General features: G+C 43.9%; 1 protein-coding gene across 2 annotated transcripts in view; it reads right to left on the bottom strand.

Annotated features, from left to right (window-relative positions):
* Mctp (multiple C2 domain and transmembrane region protein) overlaps positions 1-15,731 on the bottom strand; it is a 239,592-nt gene that overhangs the window by 79,149 nt on the left and 144,712 nt on the right. For both annotated transcript variants that reach the window (XM_045749849.2, XM_069302136.1), the window contains 4 exons: positions 13,525-13,627; positions 11,011-11,153; positions 10,576-10,655; positions 8,647-8,755 (listed from right to left, as the gene is read on the bottom strand). In XM_045749849.2, the coding sequence (XP_045605805.1) occupies positions 8,647-8,755; positions 10,576-10,655; positions 11,011-11,153; positions 13,525-13,627 (435 nt within the window). The remainder of the gene's footprint in view (positions 1-8,646; positions 8,756-10,575; positions 10,656-11,010; positions 11,154-13,524; positions 13,628-15,731) is intronic.

Raw genomic sequence — 15,731 nt, 5'->3', positions numbered from 1 at the left:
GTCTTGGGTACAAGTACCATGTCCCTACATGGTACTTTTTTCACCTAGGTTTGGGACGGAGGCAACAACTGAGCAGCGGAGTTACGGAATCTACAGGATTACAGGACACTCTGGGTCACTTTATTTATGTATATACAAGAGAATATATTGGGTTGTGAGAGTACATAATATCGGTGTTCGAACATACTTGCCAAGCCACTGAGACGCCAGGGACCAGATTCACGAAAGTACTTACGCAAGCACTTACGAACCTGTACACCTTTTCTCAATCTTTGGCGGCTTTGTTTACAATTATTAAACAGTTAATGAGCTCCGAAGCACCAGGAGGCTGTTTAATAACAACAACAACAGTTGAATGGCAAGCTATCATGCTTGTAAACTGTTTAATAAATGTAACTAAAGCCGTCAAAGATTGAGGAAAGATGTACACGTTCGTAAGTGCTTGCGTAAGTGCTTTCGTGAATCTGGCCCCAGGTGTCTCGGGGGACAGATCTTAGTGACTTCCTTAGCGACTGCTCCTAACTAAGAGACTTTATTAATATATGTACCATAATAAATCTCACTTTAAGTGGGTAAAATAAGTTGTGTGAAACATAGGCACCGGTCTTAAAAGGTTTCCCCCACTTTGCACCCGCAAGATAACGTAAACTTTAGGCTTGAAAGATGTTTGATAGTGTGTTCACTTGAGGTATTTAAGTGAGTCCCAGCTGCGTCTGGGTACAGGTGACAGGATGAACAACCCGCTGTCACCCTGTCACCCCCCCCCCCTAAACCCCATTTCGCACCCCTCGCAACTATCAGTTTCCACCCCAACCATCCCCCCCCCCTTACCCCTTTTTTCCAGCTCCCACACTTTCCTCCACTACCCCTCACACTCCCCCTCCCCCCCCCCCTACTCATTAGCCCCAAAGACCCTCACCATTCGTCCCCAACTACCCCCGCCCCCCCCCACGCCCAGTTGATAGTTAACTGCCTTAAGTGACTCTCAGACATGGCCCGTCACCAATCCTTACAATCACTGCCTACAACCGCTCCAGCAAGAGACCACTGCGTATAAAGTATTCACAGTTATCCAAGTTATTTGGTATAGGCTACTGGAAAATTAATTTCACTATAGATAAATATAATAATATATAATAATAATAATAATAATAATTTTTATTTAGGCAAAGGTACATACATAAAGAGATTTTACAAAGTTTGTTGGCTTTATAGATAAGAGCTAGTACATACAATGCCTAAAGCCACTATTACGCAAAGCGTTTCGGGCAGGACAGATGTATGCAAATGTATGCACAGTTATTTTATTTTAACCCAAATGTTAAATTGAACACGTTAAATAAATCGTCAGTTGAGAAAATTTTAGGGAGTTTATTATTTATTTATTTACACAATTCTAAGTAGTTTTGGATAATTCTTCGGATCCACAGAATTAAAAAACTAACTAAAACTTCTTAGACTTTAAAAAAAAAAAAGAATAAATTGTACCTTTACTTACTATAATATTAGAAACGAGTGAAGAACATGAATTTAATTTTAATCAGAAAGTGGCTCATTTTATATTTAAATTACGAAAAAAATAGGTGTCACCCGCAGCCTATTTTGGTCTTATGTTGTTGTAAAGTTTGCTTATTTCAACGTAATAATGTGATTATTCACATTCTTTCACTGCCACAATTATAATGTGGGAGGAGTTTTATTTCTTCCTTACGTACGTAACTCTTAGAGGCTTTGGGTAATGTTGGTGGATCATTATGGTGTGGCTGTGATTGGTACGAGTGTAGTTTGTGTATAGTGGAGTGAGGGTGGAGTGAGAGGAGTGAGGGTAGAGTGAGGGTTGAGTGAGGGTAGAGTGAGGGTTGAGGGGTGGGGCTGGGCCTGGCATAATATTTAGGGCGACCCAGTGAGCGTGGCCACACACTGGCAGCCGCCACACCATGTTTAAAGACTTCCTGACCACCAGAGGGGAAGAGAACAGAGGACCAAAGAAAAAGAGAGAGAGAGAAAAGAAAGAGGGAGGGAGGGAGAAGAAAGATCTCCCCTACCACAGACCCAACCAAACAAACCGGATTTCCTCCCCACCAACAAGGACAGGAACCCAGATTATATATCCCTGGGTTCGAGCCCTGGCCAGGGAGGATTTACTAGGTACCAATCCATACCCGAGCGCCCCTGTTCACCCAGCAGCAATTGGGTACCTGGTTGTTAGCCGATTGGCGAGTCGTGTTCAGGGAGGAAACTAGTAGGGTAAGGCTCACCAGGAGCTATGGGAAGGGAAAGTGCTCAGCTTGCTGACAGGAGTCTGAAACTGTCTAGTCCTGTACCCACCTGCTCCTGTACCCACCTGCTCCTGTACCCACCTGCTCCTGTACCCACCTGCCCCTGTACCCACCTGCCCCTGTACCCACCTGGTCCTGTACCCACCTGGTCCTGTACCCACCTGGTCCTGTACCCACCTGCCCCTGTACCCACCTGCTCTTGTACCCACCTGCTCCTGTACCCACCTGCCCCTGTACCCACCTGCTCCTGTACCCACCTGAGCCACAAAAAACGCGAACGCCTAACCCGTTTATCAAGCCATAATTAAATTTTTGTTTAGTAGGGCAAACTAATTTACAAAAGCAGCCCCGCATTTTATCCTGATTAAAAAATGAAATTATGTGCTGTAACACTCCCTAAACTAGCCTTAACAATGTCTCTCTCTCAGTGTGAGAGTGAGAGAGAGAGAGAGAGAGAGAGAGAGAGAGAGAGAGAGAGAGAGAGAGAGAGAGAGAGAGAGATTCCCTCCCCTCTACACATCCCGGCTCTGAACACTCCATCACGATAGTGATGTCACGAGGCTTCCATCAGTAAACATCATTGCCAACTATTTTTGTCAATGTTCCCCTCCCCCCCCCCTCGCTTTAATGTGCTTTTTGATTTTTATATTATAAATACCCATTTTTGACATAGTAGGAGTTGCAGGGATTTTGAATAAAAGTGTATGTTTCTTAAAAGTAGGCACTGGGGGTCAATCCAGACCAGCCTATGAGAGACCTATACCTCCCCATGTGTCATCGTGAAACATTGGGTGAGGCTAGCCCCAAACATCTGACCTCCAGGTGTGGACAAACATTATATTATATATATATATATATATATATATATATATATATATATATATATATATATATATATATATATATTAGTATATTTTGGTAGCAGTCTTTCCTGTAGACATATTTTATTAAATATGACCGAAAAAGTAAGATTAATAATTCTAACACGAATTTTCTCAATCTTTCGTACATTATGCTTCACTGTTGGAGGTAAATCAAAAATCACTTCTCCAAAATTCATTTTTATTTCTAGTCTGACGCGACACGGGCGCGTTTCGTAAAACTTATTACATTTTCAAAGACTTCACAAATACACAACTGATTAGAACTTGCGTTTCCCTGATTTTATATCTACATTTGAGTGAGGTGGGAAGGGTGATGTGGCATTACATTTGAGTAAGGTGGGAAGGATGATGTGGCATTAGAGGATATTAATAGGGTATTAAAAGTATCAACACAAGACAGAACACGAAACAATGGATATTGAATAGAAGTGTTTGTAGAAAGCCTATTGGTCCATATTTCTTGATGCTTCTATATTGGAGCGGAATCTTGAGGTGGGTAGAATATAGTTGTGCAATAATTGGCTGTTGATTGCTGGTGTTGACTTCTTGATGTGTAGTGCCTCGCAAACGTCGAGCCGCCTGCTATCGCTGTATCTATCGATGATTTCTGTGTTGTTTACTAGGATTTCTCTGGCGATGGTTTGGTTATGGGAAGAGATTATATGTTCCTTAATGGAGCCCTGTTGTTTATGCATCGTTAAACGCCTAGAAAGAGATGTTGTTGTCTTGCCTATATACTGGGTTTTTTGGAGCTTACAGTCCCCAAGTGGGCATTTGAAGGCATAGACGACGTTAGTCTCTTTTAAAGCGTTCTGTTTCGTGTCTGGAGAGTTTCTCATGAGTAGGCTGGCCGTTTTTCTGGTTTTATAGTAAATCGTCAGTTGTATCCTCTGATTTTTGTCTGTAGGGATAACGTTTCTATTAACAATATCTTTCAGGACCCTTTCCTCTGTTTTATGAGCTGTGGAAAAGAAGTTCCTGTAAAATAGTCTAATAGGGGGTATAGGTGTTGTGTTAGTTGTCTCTTCGGAGGTTGCATGGCTTTTCACTTTCCTTCTTATGATGTCTTGGTTTCATCGAAGACATCATAAGAAGGAAAGTGAAAAGCCATGCAACCTCCGAAGAGACAACTAACACAACACCTATACCCCCTATTAGACTATTTTACAGGAACTTCTTTTCCACAGCTCATAAAACAGAGGAAAGGGTCCTGAAAGATATTGTTAATAGAAACGTTATCCCTACAGACAAAAATCAGAGGATACAACTGACGATTTACTATAAAACCAGAAAAACGGCCAGCCTACTCATGAGAAACTCTCCAGACACGAAACAGAACGCTTTAAAAGAGACTAACGTCGTCTATGCCTTCAAATGCCCACTTGGGGACTGTAAGCTCCAAAAAACCCAGTATATAGGCAAGACAACAACATCTCTTTCTAGGCGTTTAACGATGCATAAACAACAGGGCTCCATTAAGGAACATATAATCTCTTCCCATAACCAAACCATCGCCAGAGAAATCCTAGTAAACAACACAGAAATCATCGATAGATACAGCGATAGCAGGCGGCTCGACGTTTGCGAGGCACTACACATCAAGAAGTCAACACCAGCAATCAACAGCCAATTATTGCACAACTATATTCTACCCACCTCAAGACTCCGCTCCAATATAGAAGCATCAAGAAATATGGACCAATAGGCTTTCTACAAACACTTCTATTCAATATCCATTGTTTCGTGTTCTGTCTTGTGTTGATACTTTTAATACCCTATTAATATCCTCTAATGCCACATCATCCTTCCCACCTTACTCAAATGTAATGCCACATCACCCTTCCCACCTCACTCAAATGTAGATATAAAATCAGGGAAACGCAAGTTCTAATCAGTTGTGTATTTGTGAAGTCTTTGAAAATGTAATAAGTTTTACGAAACGCGCCCGTGTCGCGTCAGACTAGAAATAAAAATGAATTTTGGAGAAGTGATTTTTGATTTACCTCCAACAGTGAAGCATAATGTACGAAAGATTGAGAAAATTCGTGTTAGAATTATTAATCTTACTTTTTCGGTCATATTTAATAAAATATATATATATATATATATATATATATATGTAATCCTGGGAAACGAACCCAGGACACATGGGTTGTGAGTTAATTGCGCTACCCACTTTTCTGTTTTATCGGTAAACCATTGGAAAGACTCAAGCGGTGAGATCCACTCCATCAGACACACACACAACACACACAACACACACACACACACACACACACACACACACACACACACACACACACACACACACACACACACCACTGCCTTCAGCGACCACCTCTCTCTGAAGACCACCACCAAGCCCACCTCCACTCCCGCCCAGTAAATTATGGCGAGTGAAGGAATGCCTCGGGTCAACACATTTCCATTTTTATAACGTATCCATTATTGGCCAAGCCGGGAGACGCCCTCGAAGCCCTACACACGGTACTCCAACTCTCTCTCTCTCTCTCTCTCTCTCTCTCTCTCTCTCTCTCTCTTTCTCTCTCTCTCTCTCAATGCATGAAAGGAAGTGATGCGCTAACCCAAAGAGGGATTTCTTTGGGTTAACGTTAAGGGGGATTTTCCCTCTTTGTTCGTAAAGAGGGGATTGATTACCATATCCAATTGCCTTTGAACAGCCCGAGGGCAACAATAATCCGGTAACAGCAATACAATCTCTTAGACTCGAGGCAGAGTGAAATTCACGGCAGTTCCTCCGTCTATCATTCTATTATGCAGGAAGAGCATATATTGATCAATTTACGAATTTAGATGCGTTTCGAGATTGTTTATTAGCAATAAAAACACCGATTGCAAATTGTTGAAGCTCATTAATTGTTTAACACAAAGTAAGCCGCCATGAGCGAGTAAGATGTACAGGTTTCGTCAATGGCCCCTCGATATCTTAAGAAGGTCCAAAGGGGGTGAGTTTACAGGGGGTAAGCACCCACTCCTTTGTTTTCCTCCCCAACTGTGTGTGTGTGTGTGTGTGTGTGTGTGTGTGACCCCAAAGTTAATTAGCGCCCAACGAGGGAGGCCAACATGGCAAGGATCGTTAGGTAGTTTATCGGTAGTTAAAATGGTGGTTTGACCTTCGAAGTCAATTTTCTCCTTAATCTTGCCCTTTTTCCATCCATTTTCTTCTCTTCGTCTCATCTGGGGACGCAAGTTCGATCCTGCTGTAGGTAATCAATAATTTATCTCGGATACACGTTCTCGTGGTCTCATGGTGCTGTATTTTGGAATTTATTTTAAACTTACGGAAAAACTGAAGTCAAAAGTTTAGCAAATAAGGGAACGTTAACTTTTACAATTATTCGTGTCTGCGCACACAGGGAACGTTCAAGATGGCGCTGACGTTTCTGCGCACAAAGGGAGCGTTCAAGATGGCGCTGACGTTTCTGCGCACAAAGGGAGCGTTCAAGATGGTGCCGACGTCTCTGCGCAAGACGGTGATGACGTATTACCATATCTTAGCCTTGGTTAAGTTGAGGAGTAATATTTCCTCTCACATCTCTGCAGTATCCCAACCACTTGGGCTGGACGGTAGAGCGATGGTCTCGCTTCATGCAGGTCAGCGTTCAATACCCGACCGTCCAAGTGGTTAGGGCAACCATTCCTTTTTCCCCCCGTCCCATCCCATATCCTAATCCTGATTCCTTCCCAGTGCTATACAGTCGTAATGGCTTGGCGCTTTCCCCCCTGATAGTTCCCTTCCCTTCCCTCAGCAGTGACAACAGACGATAAACTCTAAAACTGTAAAACACTGCAGGAGAGAAGCAGTGAAAAGTGCACCTAGCACCCAAGCCGCGTCGTTTCTTAGTGAGAATCAAACTGCTTCACAAATTAATTCATTCCATAAGAACATAAGAACAAGGTAACTGCAGAAGGCCTATTAGCCCATACGAGGCAGCTCCCATCTATAACCACCCAATCCCACTCATAAACATGTCCAACCTGCGCTTGAAACAATCGAGGGACCCCACCTCCACCACGTTACGCGGTAATTGGTTCCACAAATCAACAACCCTGTTACCGAACCAGTATTTACTCGTCTTTCCTAAATCTAAACTTATCCAATTTATACCCATTGTTTCGTGTAATTCCGCTATGAAAGAAGTACTTTTTGTTGTCACTTCTGTGAGACGATTTGTCAAAGATTGTAGACTTTTGCCGAGACATTTAGACAATTTCAAGAGTGGATCGGGTTGAAAACGTTCTACTGTATTAGTCATATTTAAGGTATCCGTCAGGGGCTAGATACACGAAGAACTTACGCAAGCACTTACGAACCTGTACATCTTTTCTCAATCTTTGGCGGCTTTGTTTACAATTATTAAACAGTTAATGAGCTCCGAAGCACCAGGAGGCTGTTTATAACAATAACAGTTGATTTTACAAGCATGAAAACTTGCCACTGTTTAATAAATGTAACCAAAGCCGCCAAAGATTGAGGAAAGATGTACACGTTCGTAAGTACCTGCGTAACTGCTTCGTGAATCTGGCTTAATGCCTAATTTGACCTGTTTCTTCTAGAGATTCTGTTGTTGGGATATTTTCTAGGTTAAGAGATTTTAATATTATATATATATATATATACATTTTTTGTTAAATAAAGAACATAAATAAATAAAGAACAAAAAAACAAAAAAAACAGCGATCAACGTTGATGCACTATTTCTCAAAGTTCCCCATTGAAGCCCATTTTCTCTCTCTCCCAGCCACGTCCATTTTCTATGATGCTTCCCATTCAGAAAATGAAGCAACAAGGCCATCTGTACTTCAATCGTTAGTTCTTATTTATTTATATATACAAGAGGTCTTGCATTCTTGTAAACCTCGGGGTAGTATCAGTGAGTGCATGTGTTCTAGTAAACTCTTCAGTTGTTGTGCATTCTCTTTTTATCATACATCATGGTTGTAAAATCTCTCTCATGTGTACGCGCTACCTTGTAACACTGCTCAAGCGAGAGACAAGAGTGGCGTGACCAAGAATATCAATTGTTTACACTCACAGTAACGAGAAATGCACTGGACCTGCCCTCGGGGTGACCTCGGGGTAGCAGAAGGTCACCGTCAAGGTGATTTCCTCCCTCATTCCCGCCTTGGAAGCATTTCCCAGTGGGAAATGCTTCCCAGTGGGCCAACCTACCGTCGTTTATGTAGCATTAGATTCAACGTTGATAACGAAGCTTCAACGTTATCCTCAGTGGACACCATATCCAAAAGCAACGTCGAACCAACGCCACTCTTGGATATCATGCCCACTGGGGGTTAACATTCCTCCAACGTTGATTAAACGTTCCTCGAACATATTTTTTTTCCAGCAGGGAATTTGGCTAGTCAGAACATCACTTCGACCTGTAACGTACCTCGCTAGATGTGGACTCGAGTGTCGCAGCCTCTTCTATAGTCCCGGACTTGATGCAAGTACGACCTACCTGTTCCTTCTCTTCCTGTGTTTTGGGTTGGAGTGTGAGGCCGAGGTGGAGCACGCCCATGTAGTTGGACTTGCCAGGCTCGGAGAGCGCCAAGACCACTTCCTGTGGCCTGCCAGAGGAAAAAAAATGAAGAAAAGACTAGATTCAGGAAGACTAGACTAGATTCGATTCACAATGTCGGCGGTAAGGATGCATTCCTTACCTTACCTGCATACCTCAGTGCATTCTCACCATGCCCACTGCATCGTGAGAACGCACTGAGACTAATGAAGCAAGTAAAGAAACTCAGGCACATCTACATCTTTGATGTAGACAGATGTAGATGTAGAGATCTATGTAGATGTAGAGATCTATGTAGATGTAGAGATCAAAGATGTAGACATCTGCGAGTCTACATCTTTGACTCGCAATCAAGGGATCTGGGCTTAATTCCCCAGGCAGGACAGAAACGGTTGCTGAAGATAGGACCGGGAGTGAAAAGAGCATTACAGTAGTACAAATGAAGAAGGCATTATCAGGTCAGAAAATGGAGGCTTTGATGAAATATAAAAACAAGGAATAACTACCGGGGCTTCTATACCATATATACCGCGAGATATATGTATATATATCTCTTTCATGTGTAATCTCTATATTATATAATATATATATATATATATAACACTAGCCAACATCTGCATACACTGCCCAACGCCAGAAGCGTGTTATTGGATTTGCAAGAATGTAATTCCATACCAGAGCTGTTAGCCCCGTTATTGCTTTCTTACAACTGTTAAGAATTATATACAACCTACGTGTGACCCAATTTTTAGTGTGCAGCGCCAGCATGGACCCCACATCCAAAAAAAAACAAACACATAAAGCTAGAAAAGTTCCGAAGATATACGACAAGGCTTCTTTCAGAGCAGAGTGGCCTGAGCTACGAGGAGGGAATATACAACCCTGAAGATTCATTCAGAGAAGCTTCGATCTCAGTATACGGGCGAGCGAACCTTTGGTCGACCCAGACATCTCAAACTTGATTGAAATTCAAGCCAACCCTCAAGAGGCGGATGGAAAATTCCCACCGCAAGAAGATTCTGCTACAATGACCAGCTAAGAAGAAGAAAAAAGGCTTAGATAAGAAGCTTAAGTTTGCCTACGAAAGAGAGTGCCAGGATTGGGGGGATGGTGCGAGGTATAATAAAGAAGCGCTCAAGGGGTAGATTGGACGTCTGGCGAAGGTTTGCCACATCATCGAGGTCGCTAGCCTACTGAAGGCTTTAACTGGATGCGCAAATATGGTGCAGGTTCACCCCGAGGGTGTGGGGGGAGGGGGGGAGGGGGGGAGAGAGAGAGAGAGAGAGAGAGAGAGAGAGAGAGAGAGAGAGAGAGAGAGAGAGAGAGAGAGAGAGAGAGAGAGAGAGAGAGAGAGAGAGAGAGAGAGAGAGCGTGTTCTGGAGGAGGAAAGAGGAAAGGTAATGGAAGGCAGTAAGATTGAGGGAAGGGATTCGGGAGGAAGGGGAGTGTGACATTCTGGGAAGGGGAGATGAAAGGACCTTACATTCTCGTCCAGTACGAAAAAAATATTTTATCAATAATATCTGCCATATTACAGGATGTTGGAAGACAACAGTCTTATACTCAGACAGTCTTAGACAACAGTCGGGACCAAAGAGCCAAAGCTCAACCCCCGCAAGCACAATTAGGCGAGTACTGCGTCACCACACCAACGACCCCGTCAATCACTACACCAACCCCCACTTCAATTACCACACGAGAACTAGCCCCCCCCCATCAAGCACGCACCACACACCCAAACATCAGCCACCACCATCACCAACCAGTACAACCACCCCCTTCTCCCACACTACAATCTTCCCCCACCACCACCTTCCCGCCTACTCCCCAAGTCAGCTCATCATCATCATCACCGGTCAGAGGACTTACTTGTCCAGCTCGAGTGTGGAGAGGTCGATGGAGGCGAGGCCCATGAAGTCGTCCTGGAGGCCCCAGTCGTAGTCAAACACCTGTGAAAGCAAGAGGTAACACTAATTAACATATAAGATAGGAGAGGAGTTGGAGGTTATCATATATAATATACGCAGGGGACGCTATAGCTTACCCTCATCCACTCTCACACACAGAGATCACACTAACGTGATGCATCAAATGTTTGTGCCTCGGAGAGGCTACGGGATCCAGTAAGTTCAGTAGAACTTCGGTTTCAACCCTTTTAACCGTGTCGTAGCTCAGTCGATTAAGGCAGTGTCTGGGATGGTCCCGGACGCAGGTTCGAATCCTCGTCACAGCCCGTGTGGATTTGCTCATCCACTCTCATTGCCCTTTTCCCTTCTCTCTCTCTCTCTCTCTCTCTCTACTCACCTTAACCATGACGGGCTCAAAAGGGTCCTCGATAGCCACGGTGAATGACTCGTCCCAGGTGGGGTTCAGGTCCTTGTACACCGTCTTGGACTTGTAAACAAGCTTCCCTTGTACCTTGAACTTGACGTAGGGGTCGCTGGTGCCTGTGGTCCGTCGCCCCCCCACGTAGGTGGGTGGGTGAGGGGAAAGAGGGAAGGAAGAGGGGATAAACGTGTTAGATACCTGGGTTGATTTGGGTGTGCGTGGGATGGGAAGGGGGAAGGGGTAGGTGGGAGAGGGGGGAGAGAGAGAGAGAGAGAGAGAGAGAGAGAGAGAGAGAGAGAGAGAGAGAGAGAGAGAGAGAGAGAGAGAGAGAGAGAGAGAGAGAGAGAGAGAGAGGCGAGATAATATGCAGTGAGAGATGAGACATCAATAAGATTAAGTGAGAGTGTGAGATAAGTGGCAAAGATAAGAGTGAGAGATGAAAGAGATAAGAGGCACAGATAAGGGATATGAGACAGTGAGGGATAAGAGACAGAGATGAGAGTGAGAAATGAGTGAGAGATGAGAGAGATTAGAGACAGTGAGAGATGAGTGTGAGAGGATGACGAGTCCTTAAGAACCAAGAAGGAGTTAAGACAGTACAGCCTCACAGGAAGTCACCTTAAGGAACCATCACAAATCAAAGGACCTTAAAACCTATTATTTAAACTAAACAATTCTTCTTCCTTCAGCCTAGGTGCAGAAACAATAGACCTTCACGTAACCAAACCTTCACACACACACAGCAATATAGTTCACATGACAAGGATCTACACATACTATCAGAGTATAACAATGTATCAATATATATTTATGTACTGTATATAATATCATTTTCTAACATGCAGCTAATGTTGAAGAAACGTCTATGCAATGCACTAGGGCAACATTCCTTCAAATAAATCTATCAAATCATGCACAGCTACAGCCACAAGGAATACTGCCTTAAAAAAAAACAGAATTTCTAATAACTAGAGGCAATTAGTGTTATCTTTTTGCTAATTGTCGCTATGTCGTTAGTGCTAATAACATCTTAGAAGGCCTTATATTGAATGAGGCTATGGGCGGCAATGGTTGTTTTGTCGGTTAATTAATCAGTCATTGCAATATATATGGTTTTCGCGCATTTGGCAATTCTTAGCTTGACGCTTTTTTTAATCACAATTCAGATAACTTGTTTGGCGATCCATAGACAGTTAGCACCGTTTATGACAGGCATTTGACGATATTTAGACATAATGAACCTTCTCAAAACTCTTTAAAACGAAAGTTTAACGTTAGTTAGATCTAACTAACTAACGTTAGTTAGTTAGTAGGAGGTTTTCCCATGGTTGTGTTCGCTGATGGCCAAATCACCTTCACTATAAGAAACGGTTAAGAACAATAAGACGCACATTTAAGGAAACCACAGAAGAACCAATGACCCGACGACGCAGCGCTTAATTATATTCATCCAAATTCATATGTCTAGCCTGCGCTTGAAACAATCAAATGAGCCCACGTATACTAAGGCACGTAGTAATTTGTTCCACAAGTCAACAATCTTGCTTGTAAGCCACTGGCGCCTCTGTAAGGAGCGTTGCGAAACGTTTCCTTAATACCCGCTTGACCTCTTCAGCGCCTTGCCGAGCCTAGCATGAGCCCAGCGCCTTCAGCGCCTAGCATGAGCCCAACGCCTTGCCGAACCTAGCATGAGCCCAACGCCTTGCCGAACCTAGCATGAGCCCAACGCCTTGCCGAACCTAGCATGAGCCCAACGCCTTGCCGAGCCTAGCATGAACCCAGCGCCTTCAGCGCCTGGCACTAACCCTCCAGACACCCGCAGACAACAATAACTTCCATCAGGAGAAGTTTCTACGCAAAGCAGACTAGCTCATTCCAGGAAACATTCCAAAATGTTCTTCTTGTAGTCTTGGTGTTGTGTCGAGTCCCTGGCAAGTGATGGCGGAGATGGTGAGAGCAGAAGAGGCAATCGTCAGCAGCTTGATGAAAAGGTTAATCTACCATCTACTTGCATCTGCATAAGCCACAGCTGCATCTACCACTACCTGAGCTGTAAGTGACGCTGGTAACCACTTGGTGAGTGATGGGCTTTGCTAGGTGATGTGTCTCCCAGAGCCCCAAGTCTCCACAGAGTCGAGAGTATTCATGTTTTCGTAACTGAAGACGACAGACCGCAAACTATCTTCGTCCGGGCCTTCGAGTCCTTGCCGAAGACAAGGCTGGTAGCCGAAATTGGGTGATAGTTGGGTTGGTACATCTTCAGTTAGAAGCAAGAAATGGTTCGTAGTCTCGGTTCTCTGTTGAGACTACGGGCTCTGAATGGTTAGAAAAAAAAATAGATGTGAGAAGGTCCATGCTGCACTCGCCAACGGTGCACGCTGATTGGTTAGAGCTCATAGTAGGAATACACACACACAACATATGATTGGTCACTACCTGCACTCGCGGTGTCTCCTGATTGGTAGGATGAGTATTGGGGGAGGAGCTTACCGCAGGCGTCCCGGGCCACCAGGTCTTCCCCGCGCTTGAGGTGAACGTGCAACTGGAAGAAGGAGTGCTGACGGAGTGCTCGCTGGCGCAGCACCACTGGGTCCTGCCCAGGAAGAACGTGAGAGTCAGGTCCAGGAGGCGGAGGGTACACCAACACAGGTCAAGTTAGTGAGGGCAGAGCGTGTCAAGGTAAGCTATACACGCTCACAGCTACCTAATGGGTTAATTTAGGCAAGGGGGTTGCAATGTCAGAATAGGTACTTACACATGCCCCTCAAGTACCATAGGCCTAGATAATTTGTACAAGGGGCTCAGATGGTACACATGTACAATATAATTTACAGAAGATATTTGATACTGGAGGCAAGGAGAGTAAAATATATATATACCAGGCACTGAGGAAGTACAGATCTACAAGAGCAGCTTACATATGAAAGATACCAGAGCGAGGTATTTCTAAAAGCTTTGCACTGATGTTAACCAAACCTGATTCTTCCCCATCATGCAAGGAAGCTCCATGCCCTCGTCACAGTTGCTTAACCTTACAGCTATTACTAAAATGTGTAGATTTACTGCAAATCTCAGAAAGGGTGTAAAGGTGGAAAAAGAACAAGATAGAGGGAGAGAAAGTATTTCTCCCTCTTTCCCTTCACTTCCCTCTGAAGGACTGGCACTCCCTCCCTACACTCCCTTCTGAAGGACTGGCACTCCCTCCCTCCCTTCACTCCCCTCTGAAGGACTGGCACTCCCTCCCTCCCTCCCTACACTCCCTTCTGAAGGACTGGCACTCCCTCCCTTCACTCCCCTCTGAAGGACTGGCTCACCACCCCTCACTCAACTCTCAGTAATTCAGGTGCTCAATGTCATTATTACAAGAGATCACCTCCTAACATGGAAGGGAGAGAGAGGAGAAATCTCTCACTTCAACTCTTAAACACAGCCAGGAAATATAACACTAAATGTTTAATGTGCACAGAGAGAGAGAGAGAGAGAGAGAGAGAGAGAGAGAGAGAGAGAGAGAGAGAGAGAGAGAGAGAGAGAGAGAGAGAGAGAGAGAGAGAGAGAGAGAGAATCATAATAACAAAGAAGCTCCTACAAATATTCAAGAATATCCTTGAAAGAAGCAGTAAGATTTTAACATATGGGTTAAAATACCCTGTAGTAGTATCTGAGTGCCCAGAGGTACCTAGACCTAACAGGAGCATTATCCCCAGTACACACACACACAACGTTTGCAAGAATATGGCACCGTTGCAGTACAGGGCCAAGGTGCAGAGGCAGCGTTCAGTTCGAGTGTTTAGCTTGATCAGGTCCTCCAGGAGGTGCCTGGAGGCACAGTGCCAACAGTGCACCTTGCACCCATACCAACGATAGTCCCAAGTGCTAGTTTAAAAACCTCCCTTAATGGGAAATTGGTTAACTTTACTAGTTACTAAAAAAAATATATATATATGAAAACAGCAACTATTTAGCATGATAAAATAAATATTCTAATTAGCTAGTTGTCTTCATGATATTAAAATGTCTAGACAAAATGTATGTACAGCATAAAACATGATGTATTTGATAATATATCTAAATATTATTAAACAAAATAGCTAAAAAAATTGACAAAAGTGAATAAGCAATAAAAACACGGATCAAGCATGTTGCATCATGGTCACATATGTTGCCTCATGGTCACATATGTTGCCCCATGGTCACATATGTTGCCACATGGTCACATATGTTGCCTCATGGTCACACATGTTGCCCCATGGTCATACATATATTGCCACATAGTCACGCAAGAATACAAGAAGCACGTACACATAATATTAATTAACACTCATGAATTCAGAAGCATGCTGTAGGTACAGGCGGTTTGGGAAGTTGAATGGGGGTGGTTGTTGGTGGCTGGTTCCTTCTACACTATAATGTTTATGTTAGTTACTGTGTTTACACTCTCGTGATTGTTGGGGAGTAGTGGTGGTGTGGTGGTGATTGTGGTATGAAAGGTGGGGACGGTGGTGTGGTGGTGATTGTGGTATGAAAGGTGGGGACGGTGGTGTGGTGGTGATTGTGGTATGAAAGGTGGGGACGGTGGTGTGGTGGTGATTGTGGTATGAAAGGTGGGGACGGTGGTGTGGTGGTGATTGCGATGTGGTGGTTATTGTGGTGTGGTGGTGATTGTGGTGGGGTGGGACCGTGGTGTGGTGGTGATTGTG

The sequence above is a fragment of the Procambarus clarkii genome, chromosome 47 (assembly GCF_040958095.1).
Source record: "Procambarus clarkii isolate CNS0578487 chromosome 47, FALCON_Pclarkii_2.0, whole genome shotgun sequence".
Taxonomy (NCBI): Eukaryota; Metazoa; Arthropoda; class Malacostraca; order Decapoda; family Cambaridae; genus Procambarus; species Procambarus clarkii.
Note: the sequence above shows the minus strand (reverse complement) of the source record. Positions and strands in the feature narration are given on the sequence as shown.